Genomic DNA, 16,307 nt, shown 5'->3' with positions numbered 1-16,307 from the left:
CAGATGAAGTTCAATGTTGACAAGTGCAAAGTGATGCATGTGGGTAAGAGGAACCCGAATTATAGCTACGTCTTGCAAGGTTCCGCGTTAGGAGTTACGGATCAAGAAAGGGATCTGGGTGTCGTCGTCGATGATACGCTGAAACCTTCTGCTCAGTGTGCTGCTGCGGCTAGGAAAGCGAATAGAATGTTGGGTGTTATTAAGAAGGGTATGGAGTCCAGGTGTGCGGATGTTATAATGCCGTTGTATCGCTCCATGGTGCGACCGCACCTGGAGTATTGTGTTCAGTACTGGTCTCCGTATCTCAAAAAAGATATAGTAGAATTGGAAAAGGTACAGCGAAGGGCGACGAAAATGATAGTGGGGATGGGACGACTTTCCTATGAAGAGAGGCTGAGAAGGCTAGGGCTTTTCAGCTTGGAGAAGAGACGGCTGAGGGGAGATATGATAGAAGTGTATAAAATAATGAGTGGAATGGATCGGGTGGATGTGAAGCGACTGTTCACGCTATCCAAAAATACTAGGACTAGAGGGCATGAGTTGAAGCTACAGTGTGGTAAATTTAAAACGAATCGGAGAAAATTTTTCTTCACCCAACGTGTAATTAGACTCTGGAATTCATTGCCGGAGAACGTGGTACGGGCGGTTAGCTTGACGGAGTTTAAAAAGGGGTTAGATAGATTCCTAAAGGACAAGTCCATAGACCGCTATTAAATGGACTGGAAAAATTCCTCATTTTTAGGTATAACTTGTCTGGAATGTTTTTACGTTTGGGGAGCGTGCCAGGTGCCCTTGACCTGGATTGGCCACTGTCGGTGACAGGATGCTGGGCTAGATGGACCTTTGGTCTTTCCCAGTATGGCACTACTTATGTACTTATGTACTGTTCTGAGCCTTATATACCATGGCTAATAAACTGCAAAGACACCTCAGGAATCAGTGTCAACAGGATCCAGTACATCAGATGAAGTAAAGGACAACAGTCTGTTCCATAGCGACTTCTTGGATGCCATACACGGCCCACCATGATCAGAAAGAACCAGAGTTCAAATTGGGCTTATAGCCCATTTAGTTATGTTTAAACAAATGAGAGATCTGCATGAAAGAAAATACTTTTATTATTTGGACTTATGAAACCACTTGTCCCTGAAACATGCTCAAAACAGAATAATCCATTTGTACAAAAGAGATGAGGTGAAGATGTGATTACATGTGACCCAATGAAAGGAGAGTTTAATTTTACTTCCAATCTTTATAACACCAGGCTTCCCAAGGCAGATTACACCAACAGTTAAGATGAAACCATCAGTAAACATGATATCCTCAATGAAATTTGGCCATGTATTATTGTAACAGTGTAGAAAAACATGCACAAAATACAGCCTTTATTTGTGCTGTTTCTACCAGCTACAATAATTTTTAAAGCAGTTTTAGTGATATTCATTTTTATTTCATGATAATTATATCTACATATGGGAAGCTTTCAAATATATGAAAAAGCTGTGGAATAGCAAAAAAAAAAAAACAACAACTTTTGTTCTTCACCTTTTAAGGCACTGGGCTGAAAAAGGGAGCGGGGGGGGGGGGGGGGATGCTGGACCGGGAGAGGGGGGCACCAACTGATAGTTTGCAGGGGGTGCCAGAGACCCTAGCGCTGGACCTGCTAGAAAATGTGTTAAACTGTCGGGGCAAGGCCTGAAAGTTCTCCTCCATGACCCGGAGGTCATCCACTTTCTGCCATGTACCCTGCAAGGTATAGAAAAAGTGACGCACCTGCAAATATAAGAAAAAAAATTTGTCTTAGGAAGATTCCATTTTTCATTAATTTGAGCAGAAGAGGGGAAAGTCTCCGAATCTAATGGGAGGAAGTCGCCTAGTCAAACACATCCTTGTGACTTCTAATCCTGAAAACCACCCAGAATAAGACCTGGCTCAAAACCAGGGTTCCCAGTAAGGGCCAAAAAAGGGGAAAATTTGGGGGAGCAGCACCAAAAATGCTGCCACCAATTCCATGCCTTGTGAAAAGGGACAACAACAAAAGAACACCTGAGTACCACTCACCCCCACCATGGCCATGAAGCAAGGTTCAGTCCCATTAGTTAGGACACTGTGAATAGTAGAATAAAAAAAACTTCTGGCTGCCACTCTATAGCTCGTGGACCCAGCGCACGAGTGCATCTATATTATATAAGCGAATGTCAGAGGTACCCAAGTCCCCTTTATCCCAAGGAAGTGCTAATTTAGCAAGACTAATCTGAACTGCTTTACCTCACCACAGAAACTGTCGCAGTATACTCTTAAGCCAGCCCTCATCCTTGCAAGTAAACCAGAAAGGAACCATCTGAAGCAGGTAAAGGAACTTAGGCAAGGCCACCACCTTGAATAAAGTGCTATGGCCTAAGAGGGACAAAGGAAGATCTTTCCAATGATCGCATAGTTTCTTAATATTATCCAACTGATCAAGAACATTCAGCTTATATAAGTACTTCGCATCAGCACAGAGATAAATCCCCAGATTCTTAATAGCCCCCAAGGCCCATCATAACACCGTTCGTAATCACCTTCTATCAAAAGAGCCCTTGCACAAGATTTCTGACTTATAATTTATTTTTAGATCAGAAAACGTGCCAAAATGATCTACGTTTGCATCACCCTTTTCAAATCGTAGACAGGGTCGTACAAAAAAAGCAGCATATGATCAGCAAAAAGATGGATTTTTTTGCTCTGCATCACCAAGACAGATAACAGAAATGGAAGCATCTGCATGTAATTTAATCACCAGAGGTTCCAGAATCAAAATGCAAAGAAGAGGAAGCAGAGGGCACCCCTGTAGAGTTCCCCAATATAACAAAATAGGTTCCATAAGGGTTCCATTCACCAGCAATCACGCTTCAGAGGCTGCATACAATGCCTGAATCCATTGCAAAAAGGTCCCATCAATCCCATATCTCTCCAACATCCAATACATAAAATCCCATGCAACCCGATCAAAGGCCCCCCTGCCCCCTCACCAGGCATACCTTTCAATGCCAGCAGGGTGCAAAAAACATTAATGGAGGCATAGTGCCCCGGGATGAATCCAGTTTGGTCCACATGAATCAATTTGGGAAGGGTCTCATTCAGCTTGGACGTCAACAGATGCTAACAATTTAAGGTCCTGATAAACAAGGGAGATGGGATGATAAGACCCCACCAACTTGGGATCCCTGCCTGGTTTGGGAAGCAAAACAACGTGAGCATGGTTCTGATTTAGACCCAAAGAGCCCAGCATGACAAACTCTTGAAACGCAGCTCACAAGGACTCCATCACCAAATGCACCATCATCGTGATAATTGCCTTTGAACCCATCAGGGCCAGGGGACTTGGAAGCCTTCAGACTACTGATAGCTTGCATAATTTCCATGATCATAGCGGTACGGCCTTCTGTACTGGACAATTGTAGAAGAGTCAAACCCACAAAGAACTCCTCCCTAGCAGCACTGTTAGGGGCCTCAAGGTTATACAAACGCTGTCCAAAAAGGCCTATGTAATGGGAACTCGACCCTTCAAAATAGTCCCTTCTGCCCGAATTTTAGTCGCATATTTCTGCACACTACTCGGCCGAACCAAATTGGCCAACAATTTCCCCGTGGAATTTCCCCTTTTTATATAGTTTATACTTATAGAGGAGGATGTTATTTATAGCTTCCTGGGCCAACAGAATCTAATTCTCTCCACACCGAGGTCAGCTCCTCCCACTTCACAACATTAAGAATGGCAATATGCCTCTTAGCAAAGAATGAGAACAGACAGTAAGAGCTAGCAACTGAGCATTCCTCTTCTTCTGAGCATGACTAAGGTAAGAAATAACCCTACCTTGCCCACTTCCCAAAGGGTAGTGGCACTAACAAATGTTTTCCCCACTTCAGCCCCCCTGCCTCCATCATTATCTTTTAAAAATTCCTGCCAGGTTTTGCACACAAACTGTTGAAAGTGACAATCTTGGAACTACACAGGATTTAAGTGCAGAATGGTCTGACAGAATAGTAGGAACAATGTCGGCTGAGGCCAGAGATGGAAAAAGAGAGTTGGAGATAAAAAAATAATCAATTCTGGTGTATAAAAGGTAAAGAATCAGAGTCCAGGGAATGCAGGACATGACAAGCATCCAAGAGGTTCAGGTGTGAAAGCAGAAAAATGACCCCCCTTTTAAATGAGAACAAGGTGGATGGGATGGTTGACAGTCCACTAAGAGGTTCACCACTATGTTAGTCCCCACTCAACAATAAACAGTAACTGTCAAATTGACCTAAAAGACCCAACAACTTAGAAAAGAGTTGTTGGGTCTTTTAGGTCAATATCTACACTCCTAATCTACACATTAGGGGTGTAGATATTAGCTAGCAACAATTTCACTCCTTTAACCTCCCCTGCCACGACTATATAGCGCCCCTGGGCATCCATCAAGCCCTAATGGGCCATAAAATCAATCCCCTTCCATAGTAAAATGGCCATCCACCCACTGCCTACCTTTAAAGGCAGATGCCCAAACCTCCCCCACCCAATCCATGGACAACATTTTATGTTCCAATTTAGATAGGTGGGTTTTCTGGAGCAAAGCAACCTTCACCTGTTTCTTTTTTAAGGAAAGCAAGTATTTTGTGTTTACGTCTATGGGAAGCTTAATATACCACCACTTCTAAAAACAAGGTCATAGCGGTTTACAAGATAAAAACAAAAATCAGAAAAACAGAAAGACAAAACTTTCAAACAGCCCATAACAACAGCTCAGTATACCATGCTACCCAAGTAGGAGGGCCACAGCCCAAACCCTCCCACCACCTACACCAAATCACAGTAACACACCTCCAAGGCCTTGCTCACCAAAACGCCTGCGCACACCCCCAACTCATCAATCACCCAAACTCCAATCACACCATACCGGTCATCCCATACTCTTCTTATACCATTCACTCCCCACCCTCCCACAACCACCCTGTCCCCTCCCCTCTTCCTCCCCCCTCCCCATAGGCAACAAACTCTCAGTGCCTCCCCCATAAACCTAAGGCTCAGGCAGCTCCCCTTCCCCCCATACCACTCTATAACACAAACAAAACAGAAAGCTCAGGAACCAAAACAGAAAACCACATCAGCTAAAACAAGGTGCAACATTAGGAGCCAGCCAGGTTCCGCCCGGCTCATGCTAAAAGCAAACTAGGGCTATCAAAGAAGAGGGCTCACAATGTGCAGTCCAGCAATCCTCAAGAGGGCTGGTACCATAGGACAACAAAGCCCCCTCTCCAGCAGGAGACAACTCTCCTCTAAGAGGGATCCAAAAGGAGACAGTAACCCAGCAGCAGTCGTACAGCTCACCCCTGGCAGGAAGAAATGAGAAACAATGCTCACTCAGGATCCTCAGGGCAGTACAAAGTGCCAATAAAAGACTCAAGTCAGCCACAGTGGAATAAAACTTCATCACGCCCTGATGGAACACTCGAACCCGAGCGGGATACTGCAGCACAAACCACACTCTGCAGTTAGAGAGTTGGGAACAATAAGGGACAAGCTCTCTCCTCTGAGAGGCAACTGTTGCAGAACACTCCTCGAATAGCAACATTGTAGAGATGCGCAGTTCAAGGTCCTTTTAGGCACGATAGGCTAAACCTTACACTGACAAGATAGTTCAAAATCCTAAAAATATCTGGCCTAGGCCTGGCACCTGAACTATGTTCTGCCCCAGTCTATGAGCTCAATCCACCATAATGCGGCCACACTCTTCATTCAGGCCCAGGCTCGCAGGCAGTTCCTGCTCACACAAAGCCAAAATATCCTTGTCCGGCACAGACTCTGTGAGGTCAATGAAATGAAGGTTATTCCTCCAACTACGATTCTCTTGCTCATCAATGCAATCTGACAGTTCAGCACTGCGCTACTGCATCTATGCCAGCTGTTCTCCAAGTTGATTGGTGATTTTCCTGTGCCTCAATGGAAGATGGGTGTCCTTCTCACAGGGTCGTCCAAATCAGTATAATCGAAAGCCGATTTTGGACGTCCCCAATTGCTTTCCGTCGCAGGGACAGCCAAAGTTCACGGGGGAGGGGGGGTGTTGGAGGCGTAGCGAAGGCGGGACTTGGGCGTGCCTAACACATGGACGTCCTCGACCCATAATGGAAAAAAAGGGCGTCCCTGACAAGCACTTGGACGACTTTACCTGGTCCTGTTTTTCTTACTCCCCTTACTCCCCCAGTGGTCACTAACCCCCTCCTACCCTCAAAAAAATCTTTTGTGCCAGCCTCAAATGTCATGCTCAGGCCCATCACAGCAGTATGCAGGTCCCTGGAGCAGTTTTAGTGGGTGCAGTGCACTTCAGGCAGGCGGACCCAGGCCCATACCCCCCCTACCTGTTACACTTGTGGTAGTAAGTGTGAGCCCTCAAAAACCCACCACAAACCCACTGTACCCACATGTAGGTGCCCCCCTTCACCCATAAGGGCTATGGTAGTGGTGTACAGTTGTGGGTAGTGGGTTTTGGGGGAGATTTGGGGGGCTCAGCACACAAGGTAAGGGAGCTATGTACCTGGGAGCAATTTATGAAGTCCACTGCAGTGCCCCCTAGGATGCCTGGCTGGTGTCCTGGCATGTCAGGGGGACCACTGCACTATGAATGCTTGCTCCTCCCACAACCAAAGGGCTTGCATTTGGTCGTTTCTGAGATGGGTGTCCTTGGTTTCCATTATTGCCGAAAATCAGAAACGACCAAGTCTAGGGATGACCATCTCTAGGGACGACCTAAATTTCAAGATTTGGGTGTCTCCAACCATATTATCGAAATGAAAGATGGACGTCCATCTTGTTTCGATAATACGGGTTTCCTCGCCCCTCCATCGGGACATTTTGCAAGGATGTCCTCAGCAAAACTTGGGCGTCCCTCTCGATTATGCCCCTCTGTGTGAGCTGTTTCACCACTTCGTCTGACATAATAAGAATCTGTTGATCTGGGCCATCCTCCATCTTGGCTGGGGTCAGCTTTCTACACTGAGATCAGCTGCCTCGTTTTTACACTCATCACCACAAAATAGACCTCCAGTGAGAACGCCAGTCGTTGCCAATGATCCACAACACAAATAGAAACTGTTCCACTGCAACCCGATTGGTTCTCCTCTATAATAGGTGGGTTTTACGAGTGGGAGATGAGCAGCTGCCCCAGGCAGAGTCCACGCGCTATGCAGTCATTACGTGACTCCTTTGGATTTCGTTTGGATTTTTACAGGAATTTGTTAGATGAACTAGCACCTATTTTGATGGAGTTGTTTAATGAGCTGAGAGGGGGTGATGGTGAAATAGGTTTGTTGCTAGATGCTGTGATTAATCTAATCCATAAAAAAGTCAAGGATCCTAAGGTCTGTGCCTCTTTTTGGCCCATATTTCTGGTCAATGAAGATGTTAAGATACTAGCTTTGGATCAACAGTCTGCTAAGTGGCAACTTTGGAATCTAAGGTCACTGAGTTGCAGGGAATCTGTAGAGCCTTTGGACAAAAACTTTACCTCAAGGAAAATGGAGTTTATAGAGAATCAATTGCAGAAAAACAACTTAAGATTCTTGAAATTTTCAAGGTCACCTTTGATTGTGCCTGCTGAGGTAGTCAAAAAATACTTTAAAGAAGTGCTTAAGCTACCATCAGACACACTACAACCTTTAGTGAGAGCTCAATACCTGGTTTACCAGGTAGTAAGGGTGGAATTGGTCACCAAGATGTAAATCTCTCAAGATTTTTTGAATCATCTTCTACTGTTGTTCTAGCAGGACATATAATACGAGTTATGACTATTAGTAAAGTACAAGATTGAGAATCTCTTCCACTTGAATGCAAACACTTGCCTAGTGGATGGTTTCCAAGCAGCTATAGGAAGGTTTGGATGGACTGCAGAACACCAACAGCAGAGACTAGAGACTTCTCAACTTCCAAGCTGTGAGGACTAGAGACTTCGGACCGGACTGGGCTGAAATCTGGAACGGGTGACAATAACCAGACAGTCCATTGCAGCCACCAGGTGGCGAGAGGAAGAGCACGAAACATGGGCACAACCTTGACAGCGCAGCATCTAGGCTGGAACTGTGACTCGGTCTGGCTCAGCATCTTGGCTGGAGCTGGAACTCGGCTGGGACTCAGCATCTTGGCCGGAACTGGAACTCGGCTTGGACTCAGCATCTTGGCCGGAACTGGAACTCGGCTTGGACTCAGCCTCCTGGCTGGAACTGCAACTCGATCCGGACTCAGCATCTTGGCTGGAACTGCAACTCGATCCGGACTCAGCCTCATCTTGGCTGGAACTCAAACTCGGAGTGGACTCAGCATCATCTTGGCTGGAACTCAAACTCGGAGTGGACTCAGCATCATCTTGGCTGAAACTTAAACTCGGCAAAGGCTCAGCTAGGAGTGCCACTTCAGCAGGAATCGAAGGCTCAGTTAGAAGCGCCACTCGAACTGGACTCAGAGGCTTGACTGGAAGCGTCACTCGGACGGGAATTGGAGGCTCGCTTAGAAGCGTCACTCGGACTGGCTTCCGAGGCTTGAGTGGAAGCGCCACTTGAACTGGGATTGGAGGCTCGGTTAGAAGTGTCGCTCGGACCGGACCTGGAACTTAGCATGGACTCAGCGGCATGGCTGGAACTGGAACTCGGCTTGGACTCCGGTACCATTCGGCTGAGAGCGTCCCTCAAGATGGACTGATGGAACGCCTGGACCTCGGGCTTCCCAACACGCTCTCTCTCAACGGCAGCTTCCAGAGTATCCCGCAGGGCTGGTTTAGAGACAAGTAGGTGACGGTATTCCCAGAGCGGGGTCCTAGGATCAATGGCAGAAACTGGGTTCACCATGCGCCCAAGCCGCTGGACACGCTTCCTCTCCGCTGAAGCTTCATGCAGCCTCCTCACGCGTGGATCAGATAAAAGTTCTCTACGATATTCCTCCAGTGTCATGAAAAGGTCAAAAACAACCATAAGGCCAGAACCGAACTTCACAAGGGAAACAGGAGCAGAAGGTTTAGGCTGGAGGCCCAGCAGGTAGGGTGATGTTGCCGAGCTCATGGCCTTTGCATTCTGTCACATTTTCAAAAGTAGGAACTAGGACCATGAGCCCTTGGGCCACTGCCGAGGAGCGGCAGGCAAAACCACCCCACGCAGGGATAAGTCAGAACTCTGACAAGGACAGCTAGACTTCACCTGCACTTGACCACCGTTCCTCAGGAGTTGCACCCCTGGGTGCAGGTGGCTGGCAGGACTTACCGGACAGGGCAGGAACTGGAAACCAGCAGGATACACACAGGGACTACAGCACACAGGGAGGCTAGGCATAATCTCAGACAGACAAGGGACAGAACTGAAAGCTGCAAGCAGTCACTGAAACAGGGAAGAAACACTGATAGACAGGAGACAGAACTAAAAGCTGCCAGGCAGCCACTGAACAAGAAACACAGGCAACCAAGCACTAGACAAAGACATAAAAACAAGAAACAAGACTGGGCAACAAGCAATACAGAACAAGAAGCTACACAAAGACTAAACTAGAATCAGACAAGAATACAGACTATAAACTGGACTAGGCAGAAGTGCAACAAGCACCAACAAATCAGGGACCTTAGACAATGCAAAGCAGAGAGTTTCCAAATGGCTAATAAGCCCCGCAGCAGCTGAGATTCAGCTGCAGCAATCACAAGGCAGCTACGGGTGCTGTGCAGGCTCAAACAAGACAAGCAAGTCTGGCAGGCCGGAAGATCCAGACTGGACTGGGCTGAAGTCTGGAACGGGAAACAGCACACAGACAATCCAATGCAGCCACCAGGTCTGGCCACTAGGGGGCAAGATGACTGAGAGCCTGAAACCTGGGAACGACCGTGACACTCAACCAGTGGTGGTGAGTGTTTTTTTTTTTGTTAATGGCAGTGCAAGAGTATTGCTAGAGGTTACTATGGCCATTTTGTACTGGAGTGACTGGGGTTCTTTCCTGTTCACATCATGCCACTGGCCCACCAGGCAATAAGATAGGTCTGAGAGGACTATCTGAATTGGGGGAGGAGGCCTCAGAGACATACAAAAGGGGAAGGGGGCCTTGGAGAGCATGCAGAAGGGGGAATCGGGCCTTAGTGAATATGTCAAGAAGGGGAGGGGGCCTCCTTGAGATTTTGTCTATCACATTTCTTAAACTTAGGAAAGCAGTAAGAGGAACTGGTGAAAGTACTTACTAGTTGTTCAGGATCCCATAAAAAGAACAAGAAACTGGTATCCAACTCACATAAGTAAGTTTAGTATTAGCCTTCTGAAAACACTCCTCAATAACAGCTGAAAAGCGAAGGAGTGGGGGGGGGGGGGGGGGGGGGGAGGGATCTGGCACCACGAAGTGTCACCCAGATCCATCCAGAATTACTTCATCAAGTAAAGAAGCATACATCCTCCAAGAGGATTCCCCCTGCTCACCTGACATCCAGTTTGAACTGGGGCAGGAGCTGGATGAAAAGCACCACAATCCTTCAACCATCCATTTGGTGACGGAGGAAATACTGAACATTTCAGGCTGCACAATACCCTTAAGGGGCGGATAACAAGAACTATTTTTACTCTGTCTCCATCCGCTGGTTGATGGACATAACCTATTTGTCTGGACTGGTCTGGTATGCTGAAAAGGAAATTGTTTCACTGCAGAGAAGAAATACAACATAAGAAAAAAAGACAATAGTTCTTTTTTTTTACAAACCTCAAATGCACGCAGAAGGACATCTTCTGTGCTTGGGCGATACCTGCAAAGATTTCACAACAGCAATCAGCATTTAACAGTCAAACTATCTAATATAAGTTTATTATAAAATAGTAGAAAGATTCCCTTTTCTTTAACTGGCCACCCAGGATCCTATTGTATATTAATATTCCAGCAAAATGAACAAGTTAGATATAAACTAGGTAAAATTAATTTAAAATATGTTTACATAATGCAATAAAACACTCCAGACATGCACTGCAACTAGATATCAGCACTTATTTAGCACATGACCAAAACAAAGAACCTACCATAAGCCAAAATTGCAGGAAGACCTTAGAAAACTGGAAGAGTGGACATCAGATTAAATTTAATGTGGACAAATGTAAAGTGATGCACATTGGGAAGAAAAATCCACATCACAGTTACACAGGTCCACCTTAGGAGTCAGCACTCAAGAAAAAGATCTAGGTGTCAATGTAGACAACCTTCTGTCCAGAGTGCAGTGGCAGCCAAAAAAGCAAACAGGATGCTAGGAATTATTAGGAAAGGGATGGAAAATAAGACCAAGAATATTATAACGTCTTTGCTTCGCTCCATGGTGCGACCTCACCTTGAGTATTGTGTTGAATTCTGGTCGCCATATCTCAAAAAAGATATAGTGGAATTATAAAAGGTTTAAAGAAGAGCAACCAAAATGATAAAGGGGGATGGAACTTCTCCCCTATCAGGAAAGGTTAAAGAGGTTAGGGCTCTTCAGCTTGGAAAAGAGACAGCTGAGGAGGGATATAATTAAGGTCTATTAAATCCTGACTGGTGTAGAATGGGTAAAAGTGAATCAATTTTTCATTCTTTCAAAAAGTACAAAGACCAGGGGAAACTCAATCAAATTATATAGAAATATAGGAGGAAATTTTTTAAAACTCAAAAATAGTTCAGCTCTGAAACTCTGGATGTGATAACAGCAGTTGGCATATCTGGGTTTGAAAAAGGTCTGGCCGAGTTCCTGGAGGAAAAGTCCATAGTCTGCCATTGAGATAAACAAGAGGAAAGATACTGTTTGCCCTGGGACTAGTAGCATGGAATATTGCTACTATTTGGGTTTCTGCCAGATACTTGTGACCTGCCTGGCCATTGTTGAAAACAGGATACTGGACTAGATGAGACCATTGATCTGACCCAGTATGGCTATTCTTATGTAACATCCTCATGAGAAGCTCCTGAGAAAATTAAAAAGTCATGGGATAGGATGCAATGTCCTTCTTTGGATAAGAAATTGGTTATTGGACAGAAAACAGAGGGTAGGGTTAAAAGGCCATTTTTCTCAATGGAGGGTGAATACTGGAGTGCCTCAGGGATCTGTACTGGGACTGGTGCTATTTAACATATTTATAAATGATCTGGAAAACGGAATGACAAGTGAGGTGATTAAATTTGCAGATGACATAAAACTATTCAAATTGCAGGAAGACCTTAGGAAACTGGAGGACTTGCAGGCTTATTTTCGAAAGAGAAGGCCGTCCATCTTTCGACATAAATCGCAAGATGGGCATCCTTCTCACAGGGTCGCCCAAATCGGCATAATCAAAAGCTGATTTTGGGGGTCCCCAACTGCTTTCCGTCGTGGGGACGACCAAAGTTCCCGGGGGCATGCCAGAGGCATAGTGAAGGCGGGACTTGGGCGTGCCTAACACATGGGCGCCCTCGGCTGATAATGGAAAAAAGAAGGGCGTCCCTGACGAACACTTGGGCAACTTTACCTGGTCCTTTTTTCTTGCGACCAAGCTTCAAAAAGGTGCTCGAACTGACCAGATATCTACCGGAGGGAATCGGGGATGACCTTCCCTTACTCCTCCAGAGGTCACTAATTCCCTCCGACCCTAAAAAAAAAAAAAAAAAAACTTTAAAAATATTTTCTGCCAACCTCAAATACCATTCCCAGCTCCAGCAGTATGCAGGTCCATGGAGCAGTTTTAGTGGGTACTGCAGTGCACTTCAGGCAGGTGGACCCAGGCCCATCCCCCCCCCCCACCCCCCACCTGTTAAACTTGTGGTGGTAAATGTGAGCCCTCCAAAACCCACCACAAACCCACTGTACCCACATCTAGGTGCCCAGCCGATTTGGGCGACCCTGAGAGGACGCCCATCTCCCGATTTGTGTCGAAAGATGGGCACCTTCCTCTTTCGAAAATGAGCTCAAACATCAACCGGCTCACCTTTATCCACATGTTTGTTCATCCTTTAAAGAAATGTAGTAGATTTGTGAGGCAAGATTTCCCTTCACTAAATCCATGTTGACTTTGTCTCATTAATCCATGCTTTTGAATATGCTCTGTAATTTTGTTCTTTATAATAGTCTCTACCATTTTGCCCGGCACCGACGTCAGACTCACCGGTCTATAATTTCCCCGATCTCCTCTGCAACCTTTTTAAAAAATTGGCGTTACATTGGCCACCCTCCAATCTTCTGGTACCATGCTTGATTTTAAGGATAAATTACATATTACTAACAATAACACCGCAAGTACATTTTTCAGTTCTATCAGTACTCTGGGATGAATACCATCCAGTCTAGGAGATTTGCTACTCTTCAGTTTGTAGAACTGCCCCATTACATCCCCCAGGTTTACAGAGAATTCAGTAAGTTTCTCCGACTCATCAGGTTCGAATACCATTTCTGGCACCGGTATCTCATCCAAATCTTCCTCGGTGAAGACCGAAGCAAAGAATTAATTTAATCTCTCCGCTATGGCTTTGTCTTCCCTGATCGCCCCTTTTACTCCTTAGTCATCTAGCGGTCCAACTGATTCTTTTGCCGGCTTCCTGCTTTTAATATACCTAAAAAAAAATTTACTATGTGTTTTGGCCTCCAACGCAATCTTTTTTTCGAAGTCCCTCTTAGACTTCCTTATCAGTGCTTGCATTTGACTTGACATTCCTTATGCTGCTTCTTCTTATTTTCAGTCGGTTCCTTCTTCCATTTTCTGAAGGATTTTCTTTTAGTTCTAATAGCTTCCTTCACATCACTTTTTAACCACGCCGGCTGTCGTTTGGTCTTCCGTCCTCCTTTTTAAATACGTGGAATATATTTGGCCTGGGCTTCCAGGATGATGTTTTTGAACAGCATCCACGCCTAATGTAAATTTTTGACCCTCGTAGCCACTCCTCTTTTTTCACCGTTCTTCTCATTTTATCATAGTCTCTTTTTTTAAAGTTAAACGCTAACGTATTTGATTTCCAATGTAAATTTATTTCAAAGCCGATCATATTATGATCACTGTTATCAAGCGGCCCCAGCACCATTACCTCCTGCACCAGATCATGCGCTCCACTATGTCAAGAATGTTTCCTTCTCTCGTCGGCTCCTGTACTAGCTTGCTCCATAAAGCTGTCCTTGATTTCATCAAGGAATTTTACCTCCCTAGCGTGCCCCGATGTTACATTTACCCAGTCAATATTGGGGTAATTGAAATCACCCATTATTATTGTGTTGGCCAGTTTGAATGCGTCCCTAATTTCCTTTAACATTTCTGCATCCTTCTGTTCATCCTGGCCAGGCGGACAGTAGTACACTCCTATCACTATCATTTTCCCCTTTACACATGGAATTTCAATCCATAGTGATTCCAAGAAGTGTTTTGTTTCCTACAGAATTTTCAATCTAGTTGATTCAAGGCTCTCGTTAATATACAATGCTACCCCTCCACCAATTCGATCCACCCTATCACTACGATATAATTTGTACCCCCGTATGATAGTGTCCCACTGGTTATCTGTTGCGTTCTCGAGGGCCTTGGCATTCTGTCAGGTCCTCGAGGCAGGACTGGAGTTTGTGAGCCCTTGGGCCACTGCCGAGGAGTGGCAGCGGCAGGCAAGACCACCTGGGGACTGGAAACACAGAAGAGCAGTACTGGAACTCTGGACTGGAGTAGTACAAGGCAGGCAACTAGAACAGACAAAACAGAAACAGCTTCACCTGCACTTAGCCACCGTTCCTCCGGAGTTCAGCTCCGAAGTGCAGGCGGCCGGCAGGACTTGCAGGATAAGGCAGGAACTGAAGATCCAGAGGACCCACCCTGGGTCTGGGATACACGAGGGAGACTAGACTAGGAACTACACTTAGACAGTGTGCTGCTGCACAGCCACTAGCAAGACCCAGAAGACAGACCAAGGAACACAAGGCGTACAGAAGCCTAGCAGGAGCAAGGACTAGGGCAGCCTACACACTAGGCAGAACGGGGATCCGGGAATATCCACAGGGTAAACCCTCTAGCTAGGTGGAGACAGGATACAGGAATAACCACCCAGGAAATACACACTAGCTAGACAGATACAGGATTCAGGATATACACTCAGGATATACAAGCAGGGTAGGCACACAGGCTAGGCAAGCCAGGACTTAGGGTAAAGAGAGCAAACCAGGAAGAACAGGCCAGGGGTCTTGGGCTGGCAGCAGAGCAACAGAGTAACCAGGAATAACAGGCCAAGGGTCTTTGGGGCAGACAGGAGAACAGACAGAGTAAACCAGGACAAAGGCTTCACCCCAACCCAGGATAAGCCAGGGACAGAGGCTTCACCCCAACACAGGGTAAGCCAGGAACAGAGGCTTCACCCCAACACAGGGTAAGCCTGGAGCAGAGGCTTCACCCCAAACACAGGGTAAGCCAGGAACAGAGGCTTCACCCCAAACACAGAGTAAGCCAGGAACAGAGGCTTCACCCCAAACACAGAGTAAGCCAGGAACAGACCTGCAGTCCACAGACAGACAGTGGCAGGGAAGACCCCCCCACGGAAGGACAACAGAGAGACAGACACAGAAAGAAACTGGGCTGGAACCTAGAGAGAGGCTAAGCAGTAGTGCAGCAGACACTTACTAACCTGACCTGGCATAAGAGAATAACACTTATGCAAAAGGCCTTGACTGCAAGCACAGCGCTTCCTTATGAAGGCTCTCACTGATGAGTCACCAGCAATAGGGCAGAAGCAGGAAGTACACAGACCCCAAAGAGAGGCTTGACACATACAGGAAGTGAGCCCACAGGAAAGACAAGCAGTAGCCATCTTGGAAGCTGGCACAAAGCCGGTGGCAGTCATCTTAGATGCTGGCTCCCTAGAGAGGCATAGCCCACACAGTTGAGGTCTAGTGAAGCAATCAGCACAGAGACTAGAGACAAGACAAGCACAAACACAGACAGAAGCCAGCAGAGCTGCTGACCCCCAGAAAGAAGGTAAGGCTGAGGGTGGTCACGGCCACAGATGTGACATTATCCTCCTTCCACCAGGTCTCAGAGATGCCTATTATGTCTAATTTTTCATTTACTGCAATATATTCTAACTCTCCCATCTTATTTCTTAGGCTCCTGGCATTCGCATTTAGACATTTCAAACTATGTTTGTTGCTCCTATTTACATCATGCTCAGTACTTGACAGTATTAATTTGCAATCTTTCGTCTTTTTTTTTTATTTTTATTTAAGGACACCTGATCTACTATGGTCTCACTATCAGGATACCCTATCTTCCCTGTTTTGGTGATATCTTTGAAAGATACCTTATCCTGAACCATGCGCTTTTGA

At 46.0% G+C, this 16,307-nt stretch overlaps 1 protein-coding gene across 1 annotated transcript in view; it reads right to left on the bottom strand.

Annotated features, from left to right (window-relative positions):
* The window catches only part of EFCAB2 (EF-hand calcium binding domain 2), a 124,293-nt gene that overhangs the window by 44,834 nt on the left and 63,152 nt on the right, over positions 1 to 16,307 (bottom strand). Inside the window, exon 5 of the mRNA XM_030199523.1 lies at positions 10,733 to 10,775. Within this exon, the coding sequence (XP_030055383.1) occupies positions 10,733 to 10,775 (43 nt within the window). The remainder of the gene's footprint in view (positions 1 to 10,732; positions 10,776 to 16,307) is intronic.

The sequence above is a fragment of the Microcaecilia unicolor genome, chromosome 4 (genome assembly GCF_901765095.1).
Source record: "Microcaecilia unicolor chromosome 4, aMicUni1.1, whole genome shotgun sequence".
Lineage (NCBI taxonomy): Eukaryota > Metazoa > Chordata > Amphibia > Gymnophiona > Siphonopidae > Microcaecilia > Microcaecilia unicolor.
Note: the sequence above shows the minus strand (reverse complement) of the source record. Positions and strands in the feature narration are given on the sequence as shown.